The following is a 20,665-nucleotide window of genomic DNA, read 5'->3' as shown; positions in this document are numbered from 1 at the left end:
ACCCAACTAGATTTATATTTTCCAAGAAACTCTTTAGCTATTGGTAGGATTCAGACTTTCTATCTCTCTCTCTATCTAATTGACAAAACATAAGGGTAAGATTGGGAATTTCGATATTTCGAACATATTGGTAAAATTGACAAAACATATTGGTAAGATTGACAAAACATATTGGTAAGATTTAGAAAATGGGAATTTCTCTCTCTCTCTCTCTCTCTCTCTCTCTCAAAATTCATCTCACAAGAAAGACCCTGAACCCATGTTTGCTCTTATGTGTATGATGGAAACAACCCAGGGATACACAGGAGAGATCAATCACTCATTCCGTTTGACTGGTTTCTCAAAATAGAAAAATGGTAGGCTACACCATTGAGGAACCGAGTCTTGAAAAGTCGAGAAATATCCTAGAAATCAAGCAATGTGCTTCTCCTTAACCGAGCCCGTCTCCTTGTTGTGCTAAAAATCTAGAGAGGTCTCTTAAAGAGGGGGAGAGTAATAGTAGTTTTTGACAGATCCAATATTAATTTTCTAATTTACTGATGTATGCACCTCTGTATGTCTTCACTTTTTGCAACCAAATAGATCCTTTTAACCTTTGAATGAAATGCAACTTGTCAAAAGAAATAAAAGAACAAGTAACTCAACAAATTAAAGCAGAAGATAGAGGAATAGCAAATGGTATTTGGGTTTTGAAAATTATGAATATCCCCAAAAAAGGAACTTTCTAGACATTGTACCCCAATATTTTTAGTCACACCCACAACCTAGTCACTAATTTTTCTTAATTTTTAAAAACTAAACTACCCTTCCCTTCCCTCACTCCCTATCATCTCTCTCTACCTGCCCTCTCTCTCTCTCTACCCACCCTTTTTCTCTATCTCCATCTCTCTCTCTCTACCAAGTAGAAAAAAGAGAGAGGATAGGTAGAGAGAGAGATTTAATTAGTAGAGAGTAAGGGAGGAGAAAGGTAGATTAGTTTTTAAAACATTTATTTTTTAACTTAAGGGTAAAAGCAAAAAAAACTTAAGGGTAAAAGCAAAAAAAATAAAAATCAAATAAAAATAAAATAAAATAAAATGAATGGGTTATAGGTGTGACACTGAAAGTATTAAGTATAGAATATCTACAAAATTCATTTTGAAAAGGTATCTATAATTTTCCCTTTGAATAAAGACATTGAATTAATAATAAGTTTGACATAAGAGTACACATATTTTATTTTTAAAATTTTCAAGTATCTAACATACTATGTTTAAAGAAAGGAGGATTACCAAGAACTGTAAAGTACACAATAGAGGAGCACAAGTAACTATGGGTGCGGTTTATATTTGAACCAACTCAAGAAACCAAAGTGACGGGCACTTCCAAACCCTGTCACAAGGTATAATTCCAGCACCATAAACTCTGACGACAGCCTGAAAGTGTTTCCACCCCTTACTGTGAAATCTTAAATTTCCAAAAATAGTGTAGATCAAATAGATTTATAAATACTTGAAAATTTGACGGCATAATAAAATGTTACTAGATACACTGTTTTAAGGATTTCAAATCTTTTTTTCTTTTTTTCATATCCATACATTTCAAAGCTGAGAATATTAACTAGATGGTCTTCCGGACATCGGGGCAATCTTTTCCAATGGGTTTTTGAGATGTGCCTCACTTCGATGAACTATGTTCAACAAATGTGAAAACCTCTACATATTGGGGTTCTCTAGTCTTCAGGGGGAGAATTGTGCATAAAGTTCCCGAAGAGCCATATGAATATGACACTGTATAACTAAGCATCTTTAGAACTTGGCCTAGAAATTGCGAAGATCAGATAACATTCCAAGTAAGTTATCAATGTTATGTATGGCCTCCAACACAATGTCTAGTCGAGTGAAGAAACTAGACATGTCCAGAAAAGGAATGCAATTTTTGCAAAATTCCATTATCAGTCATAAAATTATGAAATAAGAAACCAAAAGCTAAAAACTTCAAATTGCTATGGTTCAACACTGATGACTATGGAAACAGAGGTTTCTATAAACTATAATTATTGAAGAGATGCCTTAAGTTAACCATTTTCAACCATTAATAAAGAATCATCTTTTAAGTACATTTACATCATCGTCCCTGAACTCCCTTCCAACCAAAAACTCTCAATTGGGCAGTCAACCTTTGCTGAATGATAGGAAAAAGCAACAATTTCTTTCCGATATTGGGATTGAGATAAGAATGCAACAGTCAGGCAAAAGATCAAGTAAAATCGCATACCAAATTGAGCAGAAAATCGACAGAGATGACAAGGACCAAAAACATATAGCTTAAGAAGAAGAGCAGCACCAACGTCTAATCCGTGTCTCAGGTTCACTACCATCCCCTTGTAAGATAAGAGTCTTTCCATCCCCCAGCCTTGTGTCCACTCTTTGTTGCTCTTGAGAGAGGAAAACTTTCCTGCTGAGTATGTTGTAAATCTCTTTGACCACAGTCAGGAAGGCGGCAGACACATTTGATGAATCAAGGGCAGACGTTTCCATGAAGAACAAACCCTGGGCCTCAGCAAGGACCCTTCCCTCCTCAATGCTTACTTCCCTAGCATCCTTCAGGTCACACTTGTTGCCCACCAGTATGGTCACCACATTCATGTCTGAATGACCTGCATTTGTATGTGGTCTTCATTCATTAGCATGTGCAATCCAAGGGAATTGAAATACTAAAATTACAGTGTGGCTGGTCAGTTAATTTTATTTTTTAGTTTTATCCTTGGTTGATCAGTCATAATATCATCTATTTTCTATCTTTCTTCCCAATCACGACAGTGAGCAGACTGAGAGAATGTTTGAGAGAGAGAGAAAGAGAGAGAGAAAGAGAGAGTAACTTACTGTGGAGTTCATTGAGCCATCGGCCAATGCTATCAAAGGTTTGGCGCCTGCTGATGTCATAGACCACAAGGGCCCCAACTGCACCTCGATAGTAGGCAGATGTGACTGCTCTAAATCGTTCCTGGCCTGCAGTGTCCCAGATTTGGGCCTTTATCTCTTTGCCCTCAATGTCGATGGTCTGAGTTTGGAACTCAACTCCGATAGTTGATTTGGAGTTGGGATAGAATTCATTCCTCGCAAACCTCGCAAGAAGATTTGATTTGCCAACCGCAGAATCACCAATTAGGACGATCTTGAAAAGGTAATCCTCACTCTGTTCGTCCTCCCCTCCTAAAGACATCATTTTTCCTCTTCAATGGCTCCCTCTCTCTCTTGTTATATTATCTGCACATGCAGAGAAACAACAGATTGATTCTCCCTCTCTGGATGGAAACCAAACTATTCAGAAAGAAAATAGAAACCAGATAATTTGACCGTGCAAACCGGAAACCCATTTGCTTACTTCTAGGCAGATATACTATTCAATTATGAGTTCTGTATTGATCTAGTATTCATGCCACCTGTTTAACAAACTTTTGTCATGAATTTCTTCGAAGTGTGAGGGGATCTCATTTTTTATTGCATTTTCCTTTCTAGCAAGTAGTCATAGTTGATTCTGAAAAAACTCATCCTGGATCGGTGCTGTAACCCACATTCCACCCAAGCTTATCCCCATGTCACATGCACAAACTGACATCCATAGGCACATGGTCCCATGCATCCACATATGCAAATTAACATATATATCTAAGTACATGCCAAGATGTACAAATACAGATATGGACGTGGACGTATATGTGGGAAAGAGGGGATAAGAGTAAGACTCAGCAATTTCCTGGAATCCAATACCCAGATACAGCTGCAGGAAGCCCATCCAGTTTAACAATCCCTATATGTTATAGCTCATATGCCACATTTTGCATTCATTCTACACATTTACACTGATCAAAAAAGGGAAAAAAAAACTACACATTGATACAGATGTATATCATAGCATAAGGCACAACTTATTTCTTATACATGTGGTTTTTATATTTGTATTATTTTATTCTTACAAGTATCCTAAGGGTATCCAGTATCGATATCAGTGTTGTATCTTGCTGACCCAGATACATTAAGCATGCAAAAATATTCAGGTGTCATACGTTACATGCACATCTATGTACATTGATACAGATGTATATCATAGCATAAGACAACTTATTTTTATGCATGTGGTTTTTTTATATTTGTATTATTTTATTCTTACAAGTATCCTAGGAGTATCCAGTATCCATATCAGTGTTGTATCTTGCTGACCCAGATACATTAAGCAAGCAAAAATATTCAGGTGTCATAGGTTGTATGCACATTCCTTTTTTTCCTTTTTTTTTTTTGATACAAAGAGTTCAGTCTGTAATTTATCGAGTACAAATAGAGGTTACAAAAAATTTCAGCCTCAGATTTAAGGGGGGAAATATTTGCAAGATAGTTTAGGTTACAAAGATGTGCCACTTAGACTATATCGGGAAATACCACCAACCCCAAGGGGCCCAGGGTTTGCCAGAGGGATTCCATCAAAATTAAGTTTGATGGAGCCCTCCTCCGTCCGTAACCACAGCCCAGTGCTATTTATTGTCATTTGATTGGCCCGAATAATGTTCGACCATTGCTGTATGAAACCAACCGAGGACCAACTCTTCAATTCAGGCCTGTTTCGAGCCTGACTGCGGCCAGGATGTGCTCTTTGACACCATCTAGTAAGACTGTCAGCATTCAAGGATTCTTCTATTCCTTTCGAACCATGTATTCCAGAACAGTGCTAGCAATGAGGCCATCCGTGAAAACAGGCCAGTCTTAGGGGGAGGTGGATAGTTATAGGCTGCAAAGAGTTGGTGGACTGCATGTGGAGCCACCCTAGTCCAACCAAATGCTGGAGAATAGCAGCCCAAATGGAGTAGGTGAAATGACAGTGGATGACTAGATGGCCTAGGGTCTCTTCCTCCTCCAAACAAAAGGAGCACTGATTAGGCGATTGGATTCCCCGCTGTTGGAGTTGATCGTCCATCAACCAATTGAAGATAATGTACTTTAAGAAGGACAGAGGGAAACCATGCTCTTAAGAACAGTGATGTAGAAGGGGTTTGTGGGTTGGAATGGTTATAAAGCTTGATAAAAGGAGTGTACTGTGAAAACACTAGTGGGTGAAGGTAATTTAAATCAGCAGATCATTTCCTACTCCAGGGTATAGTAGCAATCCAGTTGGCTCGAGAAAGCAATTCTCGAATCTCAGAGTAGAGAAGGGCTCTTCTGTAACCTGGTGACCAGACCAGGGACACTCAAATTACTTCATTAGCTGAATCTACAGTGACGTCATGGTTGACGGCCATGGAGTAAAGGATCGGAAAGTGTTGCTGAAGACAGGCCTCCTCAATCCACAAATCCTTCCAGAATCTGGTTTTGTGCAACAGATTTTGTGACGAGTCTCTTGTGTGTTCACGTGCATGCATGCGTTTGTGTGTATATATATATATATATATATATATATATATATATATATATATATATATAGAGAGAGAGAGAGAGAGAGAGAGAGAGAGAGAGAGAGAGCTTCAAGGCTTCAAGTGTTTGATGATGAGAGCACAGAACTCCAAATGCACTCAAGAAGAACTCCAAATGTTCAATAAGCATAAGACAAAAGATGGAGAGGAGGAGAACTCCAAGTTTCTGGTACAGACAAGAAGAAGAAGAAGAAGAACAATGAGAGTGCTAGGTATCACCTAGGCAGTGACTTGGCCAACTAGGAGGGCACCTAGACCCCTCTACCCTAGGTGCTCGCCTGGCTGGCCCAGGGCCCTAGACTGCCTAGGCGTGCTGCCTAAGCGCCAAGGCTCTTGAAATTTAAAACACTACCGGCTGCCATATTCGCCAAGGAGTGCTGTGTTGCGCTCTTTAAGCTTTCTAATGCCCAAACATCCTTTGTTCATGGGCTGGCAAAGTATATCCCATTTAACCAAGTGAAACTTGCATTGTCCTTCCGTCCTTGACCACAGAAATTCCCTCATCATCCTGTGCAATAGGCTAAAAAACCACAAAAACTTGGGGAAAATCCTCAAATATCGCTAAAAATAAAAGAAACGAAAAATGATAGACAACAATAGAAGTATTTAAAAGATGAGAAAAAACTTTCCAAAAAGTAAAAGAAATAGTAAAGTTCTTAAAGATCATCGTTTCATAAAAAAGAAAAAAAGTAGAAAAAAAATATAGTATCATTAAAAATCATAAAACCATGAGAAGTATATATATATATATATATATAGAGGGAATGGATCTTGTCAGCCGGTAGGCTGACAGCTATTGTGTCAACCAACAGTCCAAATTGAATATGGGCAATTCTGATGGTCACGACCTTATTTCGTATTTGAATTTTCATTTTTTTTCAACAAATCCAAATTGCTTGAAATTTTAGGCGTACATTCTACTTATCAAGGCTCACCTAATAAAATTATAAAAAATTAATTCGCACAATATAATTTGATCAAAATACCCCTGAAACTTTTCGCGGGTATTTTGGTCAATTTATATTGTGCAAATTATTTTTTTTATATTTTCCTATTTTAGAAGCATAGACGTTCAAAATTCAAGTGATTTGGATTTATATAAAAAATAAATAAAAATTCAAATACGAAATGAAGTCGTGACCATTGGATTGAGCCCAGACTCAATCTGGGCCGTTGGCTAACACTGTGCTGCTACAGTGTCAGCCAATGGCCCAGATTCAATCTGAGCTGATCTGACGGTTACAATCTCATTTTGTATTTGAATTTTCATGTTTCTTCTACAAATTCAAATCACTTGAAATTTTAGGTGTTCATTCTTCTCATCAAGGCGCACCTAATAAAAATATAAAAAAATAATTTTCAAAATATAAATTGACCAAAATATCTCCGAAATGTTTCGGGGGTATTTTGGTCAATTTATATTTTACGATTCTTATATTTCTGAAGAATAGATGCTCCAAATTTCAAGTGATTTAAACTTGTAGAAAAAAAATGAAAATTCAAATACGAAAAGAGGTCGTGACCGTCAGATCGGCCCAGATTCAATTTGGCCCATTGGCTGACACTGTAGCTATCAGGCCGTGGGCTGACGGGATCTTTTTCCCTATATATATATATATATATATATATATATTAAAAAAGGAAAAAGTTTATATAGAGTCGAGGCTCTAAACAATCAAATTTGAGCCTACATCAAAAATTTCATCAGAAGAGGTCGTTTTGATGCCCAAATATCTTCAAATCGATCATCTCGACATCAAGATGCATGGACATGAGAAAAAAATGGATTTCAAGTTTTGAAAATAGTATATTTTGTAATGCGTTTTTGGGCCGTCAATCTTTAAAATTTTCTAGTTTTTATAGATTTGTTGATCTACACTATTTTTGAAGCTTTAAATTTATAAATAAATATAAAAATATATTTTAAGGCTATTACAAAGATTTCCAATATTGAAACCACATTTCTTGACACTATTTGAAGGTAGGCTCTAATTTGATTGTTTAGAGCCTAGGCTCTATACAAACCACACCCTTAAAAAAAACCTATTAAGTCATTTATAATTCATTTAGTCAAAGATTAAATCTAGATCAGTTACAGTTAATTTATATATCAACTATATTCCCCCTGAGTTTGGGGGGTTACCTGCTCGGCACCCTGCCAAGCCTAAGCAACTCCATGGGTCCGAGTTGGACCCACCGAGTTTGCAAACATTGATCCTTTCTAAGTGATTAGCATTGATATAGGCATGTAAACACGACATTTGGATGAGACATTGGAAGGGTTGATTCATCCCCCTAAAGAAAGGAAATGACCCGTTCAAGCCATAAGATGGCAGTTACAACGTTCCACAACGGTGACCCACATGCATAATGGCAGGCCAAGATACTTGTTTGGCAATGCGGACATGCCGCTTCCAAGTCTGGAAGCCAAAACTGAGGTTGACTCCTGGTCTAAACAATCCTAAAGAGCATAGTATTCGACATATTGACTTTAAAGCCAATTCACACTTCAAAACATCTCAGAAATAACCATATGTTGTCCACTTGTTGAAGGGTAGCATCGGCAAACACAAAGTGTCAGTGTGTGATATATTAGGGCTAAGCCAGGAAGGTCTTTTTTTTTTTTTTTGAGACTTCCAACAGATTACAATTGCAGAGACCAAAATAGACTTGCTGAAAACATCCACCATGATGGCGAATAAAAAAGGAAGCCTTTTCTCATAGGGGAGAAACCCTTTGGAGACCCATTGACAAGAATAGAGAAACATGGCAATGAAATGCGACCTCGGATCCAGACTCACCATAGGCAGCATGACGTGATCAAGCAGCTCCTAATCTTTGAGACAGTACGCCTTTCCCCTATCCAATTTTAGAATCAGACCAGGAACTTCATTTGATGCATGACGTGAATGCATTCATTAGCTATAAGCACCCCATCAAGGATTTGTCGGCCTTGAACAAAAGCCCCTTTGTTTGGGGAGACTGTGTATGGTAAGACTTTCTGTAATCTCGAGGCTAGCACCTTCAATAATATCTTATATCAGGGGCTAGATGGTCCCAGAAGATATTGGACAGGGCAACAAGGAAGCCATCATGCCAAGGGGCCTTATTTTGATTAAGATCTTTAATGGCTCAGCAAATCCCGTCAAGCAAGAAAGGTTGTTCCAACTCATCCACCAGCTCACTAGGAAGGGTAGGGAAGGGGAAGTTGTTATTTTTAGGCCTATGGACTGGGTCTGCTGAGAAGAGCCTCTTGGAGTATTAATGAATTTCGTATCGATGTCAAGCGGCTGTCTAAAAGCTCCTTCCATGTTTAGTTTGGTATATGGCATTCTGACCTTCTATGACAGCTACCTGATTTATGAAAGAAAGACGTATTCATGTCCCCATGTTTAAGCCAATTGATTCTAGATCTTTGATGACAATAAATTTCTTTCCTCTTCAATGGGGCATTATAGTGCTGCTTTGGCCACTATTCCATTGAAACTTTCAGTGGGACTAAGGGCGTGTTTGATAACAGGGAGATTTTGGAAGTGGAAGCAGAACATCCCACTTCCACATTTGATAACATGGAGATTTTCGAAGGGTGGCATGAAATGCCTTTCCAAAGGCTTTCTTTTTTTAACATCAAAGCAAGCCCATTTTAGGAAGTCCGCTCTTCCATCAAAAATGATGGAAGGGCGGTCTTCCATAATAAATGGGAGACTGCCTTCCTCTCCCATAAATTATGTGTATCAAACACGCCCTAAAGGCCCTAGATTCTTCTTTGCAGTCCAAGTCTGATATCAATCGGAGTTTTTCTTTTTACTCCCAAAAATTCCTTCGTTGTTGCTGGCTCCAAAACTTGAGCCTATTTTTAAGCATTTTCAGTTTTCAGCAAAGGCTGAAACCAGCCAAACCAAAGACCTACAAGGAGGACCACCAATACATAATATTTGGTCTTGTAGAAACCAGTGCAAAGTAAACCCACTTAAACCCAAACTATTGATGAATACATATATACAAAGCCTAGGCTCTAAACAATCAAATTAGAGCCTACCTCAAAATTTTCACTATAAGAGGTTGTTTTGATGCCCAAATATCACAAATTGATCATCTCGACATCAAGATGCATGGATATGAGAAAAAAGTGGATTTCAAGTTTTGGAAGTAGTGCATCTTATAATGCATTTATAGGTTGTTAATTTTCAAGATTTTCAAGTTTTCATAGATTTGCTCGATCTACACTATTTTTGAAGCTTTAAATTGTATAACTAAAGATGAAAATATAATTTAAGGTTATCACACCAGTATTGAAATCATATTTCTCAACATTATTTGAAGGTGGGCTCTAATTTGATTGTTTAGAGCCTCAGCTCTATACAAACCGCACCCATACATAAAACAACTAAAAGACAGGCACTAGATCCCATCTTCTCCGGGAATAAATCTTTCAATGCATTGGATCTCTTTTTTTTCTTCTTCTTTCTTAATGTTAACTTGAGACTTGGTAGGAATGGAACTGTTGCACCTGCCACCGATCATCTATGCCTTGAGCACATTCCTTCAATGTATGGAATTTTAAAGTCAACAATTGGGGTGTTTCTCTCAGTGTGCTTAAAAAGAATAACCAAATCAACCTTCCTACCCTTCATGTGAAACGTTCACCCTGGAGATAATTATAACTCCACTATGCATGAACTTAACAGATGATGTCCCAGATACCCAGCCAAAGATGACAACTCCTATGGGTTTGATTTTGGCATGCCTATCATTATTTCATTTCCCTTATGTGGAGATGTTTCATGCAATAACTAAGTTATTTATTTAAGTACATAATAAACTGGCTCACTCAGAAATCAATTGTGATCATCAGTTCAGACCATCCATATTAGTTATAAACAGTATTTCTAAACTCGAACTCAGTCCCTGACTTTCTCACAGAAAGTACCACGTCAACACGCCATTTTTCAACTTTGGAAAAAGAACTCCATGAGTATTTCACTTTTGGAGAAATCTTTTGCAGGATTCGAACTTGAGACCAAGTCTGGGATCTAGATAAGGAAATATATAACGCCACCACAAAACCACAAAACATTTTGGCATAAATTCTCGTACATTTAGTTATATGCTGACCCAATCAACCCTGGCTTGACATAATAACTTATGGACGTTGCCAATCGAGTTAACTTGGACTTAGTTTAAAAAATTGAAACAAGTTTTTGAGCACAGATTAAAGCATACGACAATTGTCCCTTAAAAGAGAAATGTCAAAGAGAACCACACCTTCCAATTCCAGCCATGGGATTTGATTGTTGGATTCCCATTAATTTTGCTAAAGCATTGACAGACTTCTTCATTGAAATGTATAATTTTTATTTACATACTTTTACCTCACACAGTTTTAGTTCTAGATCAGCAGCTTCTAAACATGTCAAGTTGGAACTCCCAAACCAATGGAAACAATTTACAGAGAATTCAAAGGTGCTTCAAAGGGACAACTCAAACGGGCAGTGAATGCTTTCGAAAATGGAACCACAGATCTAATATTTTAAAGTCAAACTCAAAGGAGTGAAGCAATCATGGTTTGAGGATTTAATCAGGAAGTGTCTAAGAAAGTTCTAAGCTCACCAGGTGGTTTCAAATGCCAGGATTCAAGAACATATGAATTTTAAAAGCAGCAGCGTCTAGTGACTACATAGCTGATAACATTTTTGAATAAGGGTAACTACATAGCTGAATCTTAGAAATTGCATCAAGAAAGGTGGAGGTGGAGGTGGAGGTGGGGGTGGCAATAGGGTCGGGTCAACCCGCACCCGGTCTAGGTCGGGGTCCATGTTTTGGACCCGCCAGGCGGTTCCGAGTCCAGTTTCCAGCATGGACCTATTGTGCCGCGCTAGGTCGGGATCAACGCGGTAAAAAATATACAAAACACGTGAAGCATATATGCTAAAATAATACATAAATATATTTTTTATTTTTTAAATTTCTAGACCAGGGTTTGGGTTGAAATGACTTGGACTTGACCAGGGTTGGGGTTTGAGTTCATGTGCAAGCTAATTGGGTTGGGATCGGGTCAACCCGGACTTGACCCGACCTGTTGCCACCCGTAGGTTGATGCAGGACAAAATTATTCTTATTTTTTATTTTTATTCAATTTCAAATGATGTATATTTTGATTTTCGTTTGAGGGTTTACTTCTAGGGTTTTAAATTTTTTTAGGATTCTAGGGTTTTTCTTATATTTTCATTTACTATTCACCAATTACAATTCATGAACACTGTTCAATAGTACTATTCACGGGTATTGTTCACGGATTATTGTTCATAGAGGTAAAATTGTTATTACGAATTTGAGTTTAAGTCGGGACTTTTTTGGGTCATTTTAACTATTGTATGGCCATTAAACTATTATTATTTAAAAAGTGTGTGAGGCCTAGAGGGGTCATTGCACAAGATTTTTAGAATCGAAAGAGAAAAAAACTTGAGCTTTTGGAACCCTAGCTGGGGGTGAGAGAAAACCATAGGTTTCTCCCGATTATTGTTTGCGTTTTGGCTTGATTTCTTACTAATTTTACCTTTCTCTCAAATTTCCCTACATCAATGTGGTATCTGAGCTCAATTCGAAGATAGTTAAAGATTGCAATGACTGGTTGTGGAGGTCTTGGCCGTAGGGATGCCAATCTGATCCAATTTTATAAAAGAAATCAACAACTTGACGGATAGCGTTACACAACTGTTCTGTAAGCGAGGCCAGCAACAGTGTGCCCTAAACAAAGAGGAATCTACGGGGATTGATCCAAACCGTGAGGGTTTTTATGAAGAATGGTATGAATCAGAGTCTGAGGCTAGGTGGGAACAGATTGATAACGTGTTAACTACAAAGATGGGTTTAATGTGCAATGGCATTGATGGGAGCATTATTTTGGAGGAGAACAAGAAGGATCCAATCCTCAATTGGATTCGATATTATTTGAATCAGTAGAAAGTCCTATCTTTGGTAGTGATCTTATTTTTTATAAAGAACTAGGTGATATCTTTGATGGTGATCCTATTTTTGATGAACAATTGGAAGAAGTTGAAGACTTTGGAGAACCTATTTATGATAAGAATCAAGATGAAGATGAAAGACGTTTTGGAAGATGTTCTTGCTTGAGAAGAATATAGATAAAAGGCAGCTGGGGGACTGATCAAAACCCTGGCCTTTGAAGATGTCAAGGATATTTAAAAGGTGAAGCTTTCAAGAGATTCAAGCATTGGAATCAAACTAGTGCAATGGAAGTATGGTCGTCATAAACCACAAATTGTGGCCTCGGTTTCAAAGAGTAATGAAATAAATGTCGATAAAGTCTCTAAAGGACTGAAAAATTGAGTTTGAAGTTTCCTACAAGATTTTCAATAGGAGTTCAAGGATAACCATATTTGATAAATTTGCAATAATTCCTCATAACCCATATCAAGATTTGTTTCTTGAAGAATTCTTTTTACCACAAATAGTCTTAGAGCCAACAAAACTCAATGTTTTAAAGAAGGTGGTTTTGATGCCGAATTCATCTTAGCTCACTTCAAAACTCGAGTACGAGTTTTCTCCAACCAAGGGAGAATGATGCACGACAAAATTATCCTTAATTCTTATTTAATTTCAAAGGATGTATATTTCGATTTTAGTTTTGGGATTTATTTCTAGGATTTTTAAGGATTTTAGGGTTTTTCTTATATTTTCATCTACTATTCACTGGTTACTATTCATGAGTATTGTTCAAGGGTACTATTCACAATTACTGTTCATAAGGGTAAAATTGTCATTAAGAATTTTGTCTTTAAGTTGGGACTTTTTGGTCATTTTAATAATTGCATGGACATTTAATGTCCTTGAACATAAAATGCTATTATTTAAGAGGTGTGGGGCCAAGAGGGGTCATTCCACGAGATTTTTATAATGGAAAAAGAAAGAAAAAATTAGGTAGAAAGGAAAGAGAGAAAAAATTAGGCTTTTGGTACTTGGGTGGAGGAGGAAACCATAGGTTTTTCCAAGTTATTGCTTGTGTTTGGCATGATTTCTTACTGATTTTGCTGTTCTATCAAGTTTCCCTACATCACAGGTGAAGGTTTGTCTCTTCTGTCTTGTGACATGGAGTGACAGATGCCTAGGATCCACATGAAGCCATGGCAATTATTTCTTTTCTTTTTTATTTTCAATGCCATCACACCCTTTTAAATTGGAAAATCAATTGGAAAACCAAGTTTGACCTCAAAGAGTAGAAGAACAGAAACACCATGACTATCCAATTTGAGAAAATCCAAGATGCATTGTAAAATCAAGGACATTCATTCAATCAAAATGAGAATCCAATTATGTTTAAGGAGGGACATGGTAACGGTTTCCTCGGAAAAAATTATTACGATTCAGTGTCATATCATCATATGCAGGTCCTTTCTGCTACTAACACCTAAAATAGGATAGGAAGATACCAGTAGTATGCAATTTATAATTTACATTACATCCACAAACTTCCCAAATGCGCCACGCAATCTGACTACCACATTGAGAGCACCAATTATCCTTCCAAAATACTAGCAAGAACCAACGGGAGGAGAGGACAAGGTAAATTGACTAAATAGAAAAACAAAAACTTGGGGAAAGAAAAAACTCTGAGGGAGAGAGAGCATACACGAGGAAATCCATATGCACCGTGGAAGCCCATCAACCTCAATGCTAACCCCAACACCATCCCCAGCCAAGAAACAAAGTAAGACGACAGCATAAAAATGACAAACTAAAAGATAGGCAAGAGATGCGATGATTAAACTCTCTCTCTCTCTCTGGATACTGAAATGAAAATTGACATAATTACTAAAACCAAAGAAACGAAAGGAAAAAAGGAACCAACAGTTGTGAAGAGCAGCAGAAAATAAGATCAATCAACCATTCTCAATTCAAAGAACATAACAACGAAAATCATACAAAATACAACAACCATAAACAGAGCGTACAATCACATTAATAAGCAAAGAAAAAGCGAACCCTAAAATTAACATAGACATAAATGCTCCGCAAGATAGTACATTTCCAATTAAACAGAAAGGGAAGAGAAACAGCCCCAGTGAAAATTAACCAGAAAGACTAAAATCCTATCAACAACAAAAATAACAATGGGTGCAGAAAAAAGAAAAAAGAAAAACTATCGGATTTGCGAAAATATGATGCGAAGAAATCGAGTTTCAGAATCTCAAACTCCAAGACAAGAACATCATCAGGATTCAAGCAAGAAAAACCAAATGGAGAAATTCCCCACAAAGCAATAAACAATCCACACATAAGTCATCCATTTCAGGATCCGCAGAATAATAAAAGTGCAAGTGTTTACCATATGATGCCATGATACAATTTTGGCAGAAGGACTGATCAAAAGTCGCAGCGATCCCGAATCCCTTTAACAAACAACACCAAGAAGAAGATTCACAGAGAGAGAGAGAGGTTAAACCAGGTTCCTAGAGAGAGATAGGGAGCAATGTGGCTTGCGTTTTTTTCCCCCTTACACCTCCCTCTCTCTCTCTCTCTCTCTATTATTTTTTTACTATAATAAACTCTCTAATAGATAGGGATGACGGTTCACTTTAAGCCGAGACTTCATGTAAACAAAATAAACCCTCGCCTTAAATCCTCATACGAAAGGCACTTATGGAATAAGAAATATCTATCTAAAATCAATTTCCAACCTGGACAATAAAATTTGAAACTAAAAAAATGGTACAGGTTTTGATTTTTGCACACTTTTTTTTAAGGTGAAATTACTTGTTTAGATAATTTGTTATAATATACACATTTTTAAAGCTTGAAATCTTTTTTTATTTTTTACAACAAGAGTTTTCAATTTAAGATTATCAACATAAAAGCTGCCTTGAATTGGGATTTTCGATGAGTTATGAGATGAAGCTTCATTTATTTTGATAAGATTGCAGCCCTAAGAAATTATTTTTTAAACAATTTATTTCTCAGGTGTTCACGGATCCATAAAATTTGTACTAGAGCTACAAATTTTATAAATGGTGGTGGAAATAGATTTTAATGCTAACTCAAGGATTTATAATGCTTGAATGTATTTTCCAACAACATCTCAACGCGAGGCTTTGTTCTTTTTCATAAAGACTACGTCTTACAAAAACTCCATCTTTTATTTATTGGAAAAGTGTTATATGTGTCGCGTGACGCATTGTTACCCATTTGCAACCCCCACGCGTAAACTGTCTATCTCAGAGATCGACGTAAATAGTAGTCCCTTCAAAAAATTTAAAACCAATTGTTTAAATAAACAATTGTTTTTTATTTTAAAATTTATTTATCAATTATATACAAGTCATCTCCATGTTAAAGGTTATATATTTTAAAAAAATTTAAGTCGAAATTCATAAAAAGATGTTGTTTAATGTTGAAAAACCCTCTAATTGATCATCTTTACCGATGTATGAATATGCAAAAAAAATAAAAAAATTGAATCCTAAAAATAATATACCTTGTAATATATTATCTAGACTGTCCATTTTCATGATTTTTATATATTTAAAATCTACTTGATTTGAATCAATTTTAGAGTTCAACTTTTTATAATTAGAGATGAAAATAGCTTTTTTGGCCACCTAAATAATTTTTTATACCGAAATTAAGTACTAAGATAAAATTTAGAGGTGCGTCTTAATTTGATTTTTTAAAGTTGCAACCTTATGCGAACTACACCCTTTTGAAAATGGATTTTAAAGAGGGGGTGCATTTTTACATTTTAGTCTGGGGACTCATGTAGACCGCATCCTTATTTTTCTCTACAAGATCCAATGAGATGACAAGCCTCATTTTTTCACCTTTTTAGTGTCTGCTGTTTATTTTTTTACTTGTAATTGTCTGCAAATAGACAATTTATCTTTTATATATGGAGGTCACAATTATTATTATCCCTTAAATTTCAAAATAGGTGGTTGTAAGAGTGTCATTGATTAAACACAAAGTTCAAAAAAAAAAAAAAAAAAACTCTTGTCCCTAAAATTTCAAAATGGGCGATTTTAAGAGTGTCATTGAATAGACACAAAGTTCTATAAAAAAATAAAAAAAAAAAATCAGTTTATGACCCACCCCAAGTCATTCAATTTGACATCTCATCTAAGGAGTATAAACGATTGTGGCATCCATGTAGAAAAGATAAATAGTCTTTTTATATACAGTCCCTTTAAATTTTTAGGATTATATAAAATGAGACCATTTACTTTTAATACAATGTGGTCACAATTACTTGCAACCATTTAATGTGAAATTTGATAGTTTGGGTGTGTCATAAAGATCAAAAAAAATTATTTTGAAGTTTGAGCTTTGTCAAATGGAATAAATATAGCCACCTAATTTTACATCCAATAGTTAAGATTAATTGTGACCCCTTGTATTAAAAGTAAATGGTCTTATTCTATAGTTGTCCTTAGACTTTTTACAAATATGTGGTGGCACATTTCATTATAGGAATGGCACAGTTTACGTAAGGTGGCAATCTGTAAGTAAAGTCGGGAATTTCTATGTTAAACTGTGAGCATGGATTTGATGTCAAAAGGAAGGGGTTTTTAAGAGTCAGCCGACTCATACTATGTATAATGCGGGGTTCGTATTTAAAACTAGTGTCTAAAAGATCGGCCAATTTTTAAAAAATTGGCTGACTAACTCGAGATCGGTCCCTAGCCGATTATGATCTTGCTCGATTCCAATAGTCATGTATGCAAAAAAAAAATTTCCAGTGCATTAATCAGCACTAATCGGTGATTTGTTCTAAAAATCGGCAGATAATTGCATTGTCACAGTGTAGAGTTTGCAAAGTTGTCCTTATAACACTTTTTATATATTTCTCCTCTCTTTTTTTATGGACAGTTTTTATGCCGCCAGCTGCATATTGTAGAAATGCGAGCTTGGCAATAAATAAATTTTTAAATATAATTTAATCCTAATTTTTTATGGAGATCATGAACATGAAAAAAATAATAATTTGAAAACTAGAAGTAATAATTATATGAAGAAAACTTTTAGACCGTTAGTTACACTTGTTTTAAAACGGACAACCTACTTGCATCCATCTTTAAGATGGATGCTTTATACCTCTGGATCGCATATTGTAGAAATGCGGTCCAGCATGCATGAAACAATTTTCCTTCGTCTATTTATCTACTTAAAATTTTATATATTATTACAAAAAAATTTATTGACTAACTGCAGGGTTTGCTGCTTTGGACGAGTAAACTCAGACGCACCAAAGTTGGTTAAGCCAGACAGGGTGCCAAGTTCGTAGGTCCCTCAACTCGAGGGATATAAGATTTATTTGTTGTTCATCTGATTTGATCTTCAATCTAATACCTACACTGCCAACTCCTGATGGGCACGTAGACATAACATAGACACTGATATGAGAGAGAGAGAGATATAAAAATTTATCAAAATTGTCACATAGAGACGAACAATTTTATATTTTACCTACATTTTTAATTGAATTCCAAAACACTCTAAAAACAAACATGGTCTTGAGTTGAAATATTATATTATATATCATATATTTTATATTTACTTTATTAATGTAATTTATATTATATAGTATATATTGATTACATATTATATATAATATATATTTATTATATAGTGATCACTAAAAGAAGTATTGCTTCAAGTGGCTAATGTTTTTATCCGAAACCCAATTATGCTTATAATATTTAGTTTTTTGCTTTTTTATGTGACAATAAAACAAGAGTAATGATCCTATGAGACCCTCCCACACTCATGTGTATAGGACTCCAAAGGTCACTATTAAATTTAGCACAGATCTCTAGAAAAGATATCACATGGGTGTGAGACTTGACTTTTCTAGAGATCTGTGCCAAATTTAATGGCGATCCTTTGTGGTCGGTATAGGAGGGTCTCACAAAGTCATTTCCCTAAAAAAAATACATGTAAATTTTAAATATTTTTTTTGGAAATTTTTTGGGATTTCTTTACCAAAGTTGTATTTTTCAGGAAAAATCGGGGCATTAATCGGCCAATCTAGTCGGAATCGGTCCGACTAATCGGATCGGGCCAGGACCGACTAGTAGGTCTGATCCATTGTTTTGAACACGGCTTAAAACCTATTTTAAAACTGGATGTTTAATTCAAAAATTTAGAGATTCATGATTTAGGTTAGATGATTATGAATACGAAAAATAAATATAAATTTAATATTTAAAATATAAATTTTTTAACTTTTTTTTTTTCTTTTTTCTTTTTTTTGCACCATCTAAATTCTTTTTAGCCCCATGGGTTTTTTACAACATCCATCGACGTTAATGAGTTCGCAAGCCTTGTACCCGTTGACTCATGAGTGACTTTTCCTTATAAAAAATATTACAACTTTAAGATAATGTCAAATCTCCACTGTCCGAATAAAACGAACACTACATATTATTACAGCAACCTTGGCTTCTACAATAAATGCTACAACCTTATCTAAACTTTTTCCTTGTCTACTACACTTTTTCCTTGTCTACATGTACTTTAAAGATGAACTACTAACATTTTATCTTCTTAGTGATTTTACTATATTTTCCATATATAACGTAAAGAGTCTATCAAAGTACATGTATAATGAGTTGAAATACTTTAAAACAATTTCTAAAACCCGAATCAAAGAGGTGGATTGTCCACTCCATAAATCTATGTCAAATTGCCAGAGCGTTGATATGGATCAGTCAAAATTTGATAAATATTAATAAATAAGAAAATAAAAAAAAAGATTTCAACATGATATTGTTCAACCTATCAATTATTTTTAAAAAAATTTAAACCGCACAATGTACATGCCTAAAAAATGCGATCCTAAAATTAAATAAAAACTGCCCAATTTCTAGAGTGTAAGATCCAAGTGTTAAAAAATTCACATTCTATTTTCTTTTGAATATTATTTCAACAATTCTTAGGTAGATTCCGTAATTTAGTTTGAAGAAATTTATCCCAAATACCCACTTGCACCAGGTGGTAAATATAGAGTATGCTCCTACATGAGCATAGTATAGTACACACACTCATAATCATTTATGAAAATGATGATCTGGCGTGATGTACTATTGTTTAATAACATTTGGATTTTAACCCTAAAAAACTACTCCAAATTTACCATCACTCGATAATGAAACTTAATTCTACCATTCAATTGAATGTGTGTCTAAAAAATGGGTCAATGGGGTGGACCATCGATCCAAATATGTGGTGTGGAAAAATATAAAAACAATAAAAAAAATTAAAACAAGAAAAAGAGATGTAGGGGGCTTTGGAATACATTGAAAAGGACAATAAAAAGAAACGAACAAAAATTCGATGAAAAATTTATGTAAGGTATCAACCTTATACTGTTGAAGTAAGACGCAACTAAAAAGTCCAACCGACATTGGAAAACCTTAAAATCGATTACCTCAACCTCGAGATTCAAGATCTCTGAGATGCACATTTACCTCTTATCTGCGATTTATATCAGTCACCGGCTTTTCAATGTTAGTAGGTTTTGCATTCTTTAATTTCAACTATTGGGAGCTACGTTTTGCCAAAAAAATAAGTTTGATTTTATCTTCTTGAGGTAGAACTGAGTTTTGCTCGACTCTCTGTATACTTGAGTTCATTGTTAATAGGTGGCACATGTAATTGACTTGTGTTTGTCATATCTTTACGATTGAACTGAGGGTGCAATCTAATGTTGAGACCAGTCTTTGCTTAGTTGGAATTGGTTGCTACTAGGTGATACATGTAATTGGGTTGTGTTTGTTATTTCTTTACAGTTAATATAATGGGAATTGATGGTGCAATCTAATATCGAGACACAATTTTTTAAAATGCTGACCGGTGGGTTGGACCTGTAATCAACTGGCACCCCTTCAGCTCGGTGAAACAGATGTATTCAACCGTATCGAGTCGAAACATATAATCTAGTACCAAAAAAGATAACGTCATGACTCGTAGTCACTTTTTTACCATTGACGAATAAGTTTGGGAGTTTAGGATACCAGGAATTGAGCTGACCATACATGCCCATGGTATTCCCTCGTAGTCTGAACTCTGAAGTCCTAAGGCTGTGAGAGAAATTGGACTATGTTCGAGTGGTTGCACACCCCTGGAGCGAGCTATTACTGCAAGCGGCTGGAGCAGTTGGGAGCTGAGGAGCTGGGCAGCAGATAAGATAGAAGAAGGGCCAAGGGCAAG

At 35.8% G+C, this 20,665-nt stretch overlaps 1 protein-coding gene across 2 annotated transcripts; it reads right to left on the bottom strand.

Moving 5' to 3' along the window:
* Positions 1–2,051: 2,051 nt before the first annotated feature.
* LOC18995838 (ras-related protein RABA5a) lies at positions 2,052–14,972 on the bottom strand. Of its 2 annotated transcripts, XM_020668711.2 has the most exons (4): positions 14,790–14,972; positions 14,094–14,137; positions 2,865–3,248; positions 2,052–2,638 (listed from the first exon to the last, which is right to left on the bottom strand). In XM_020668711.2, the coding sequence occupies exons 3-4, from the start codon at positions 3,205–3,207 to the stop codon at positions 2,307–2,309; spliced, it is 675 nt and encodes a 224-aa protein (XP_020524370.1). In that variant the 5' UTR covers positions 3,208–3,248; positions 14,094–14,137; positions 14,790–14,972; the 3' UTR covers positions 2,052–2,306. The 2 variants fall into 2 exon arrangements, with proteins under 2 accessions (XP_020524370.1, XP_011624288.1); XM_011625986.3 differs by lacking the exon at positions 14,094–14,137.
* Positions 14,973–20,665: the final 5,693 nt, after the last annotated feature.

This window comes from Amborella trichopoda, chromosome 7 (assembly GCF_054954075.1).
Source record: "Amborella trichopoda isolate Santa Cruz 75 chromosome 7, AtrichopodaSantaCruz75HAP2 v2.0, whole genome shotgun sequence".
Lineage (NCBI taxonomy): Eukaryota > Viridiplantae > Streptophyta > Magnoliopsida > Amborellales > Amborellaceae > Amborella > Amborella trichopoda.
Note: the sequence above shows the minus strand (reverse complement) of the source record. Positions and strands in the feature narration are given on the sequence as shown.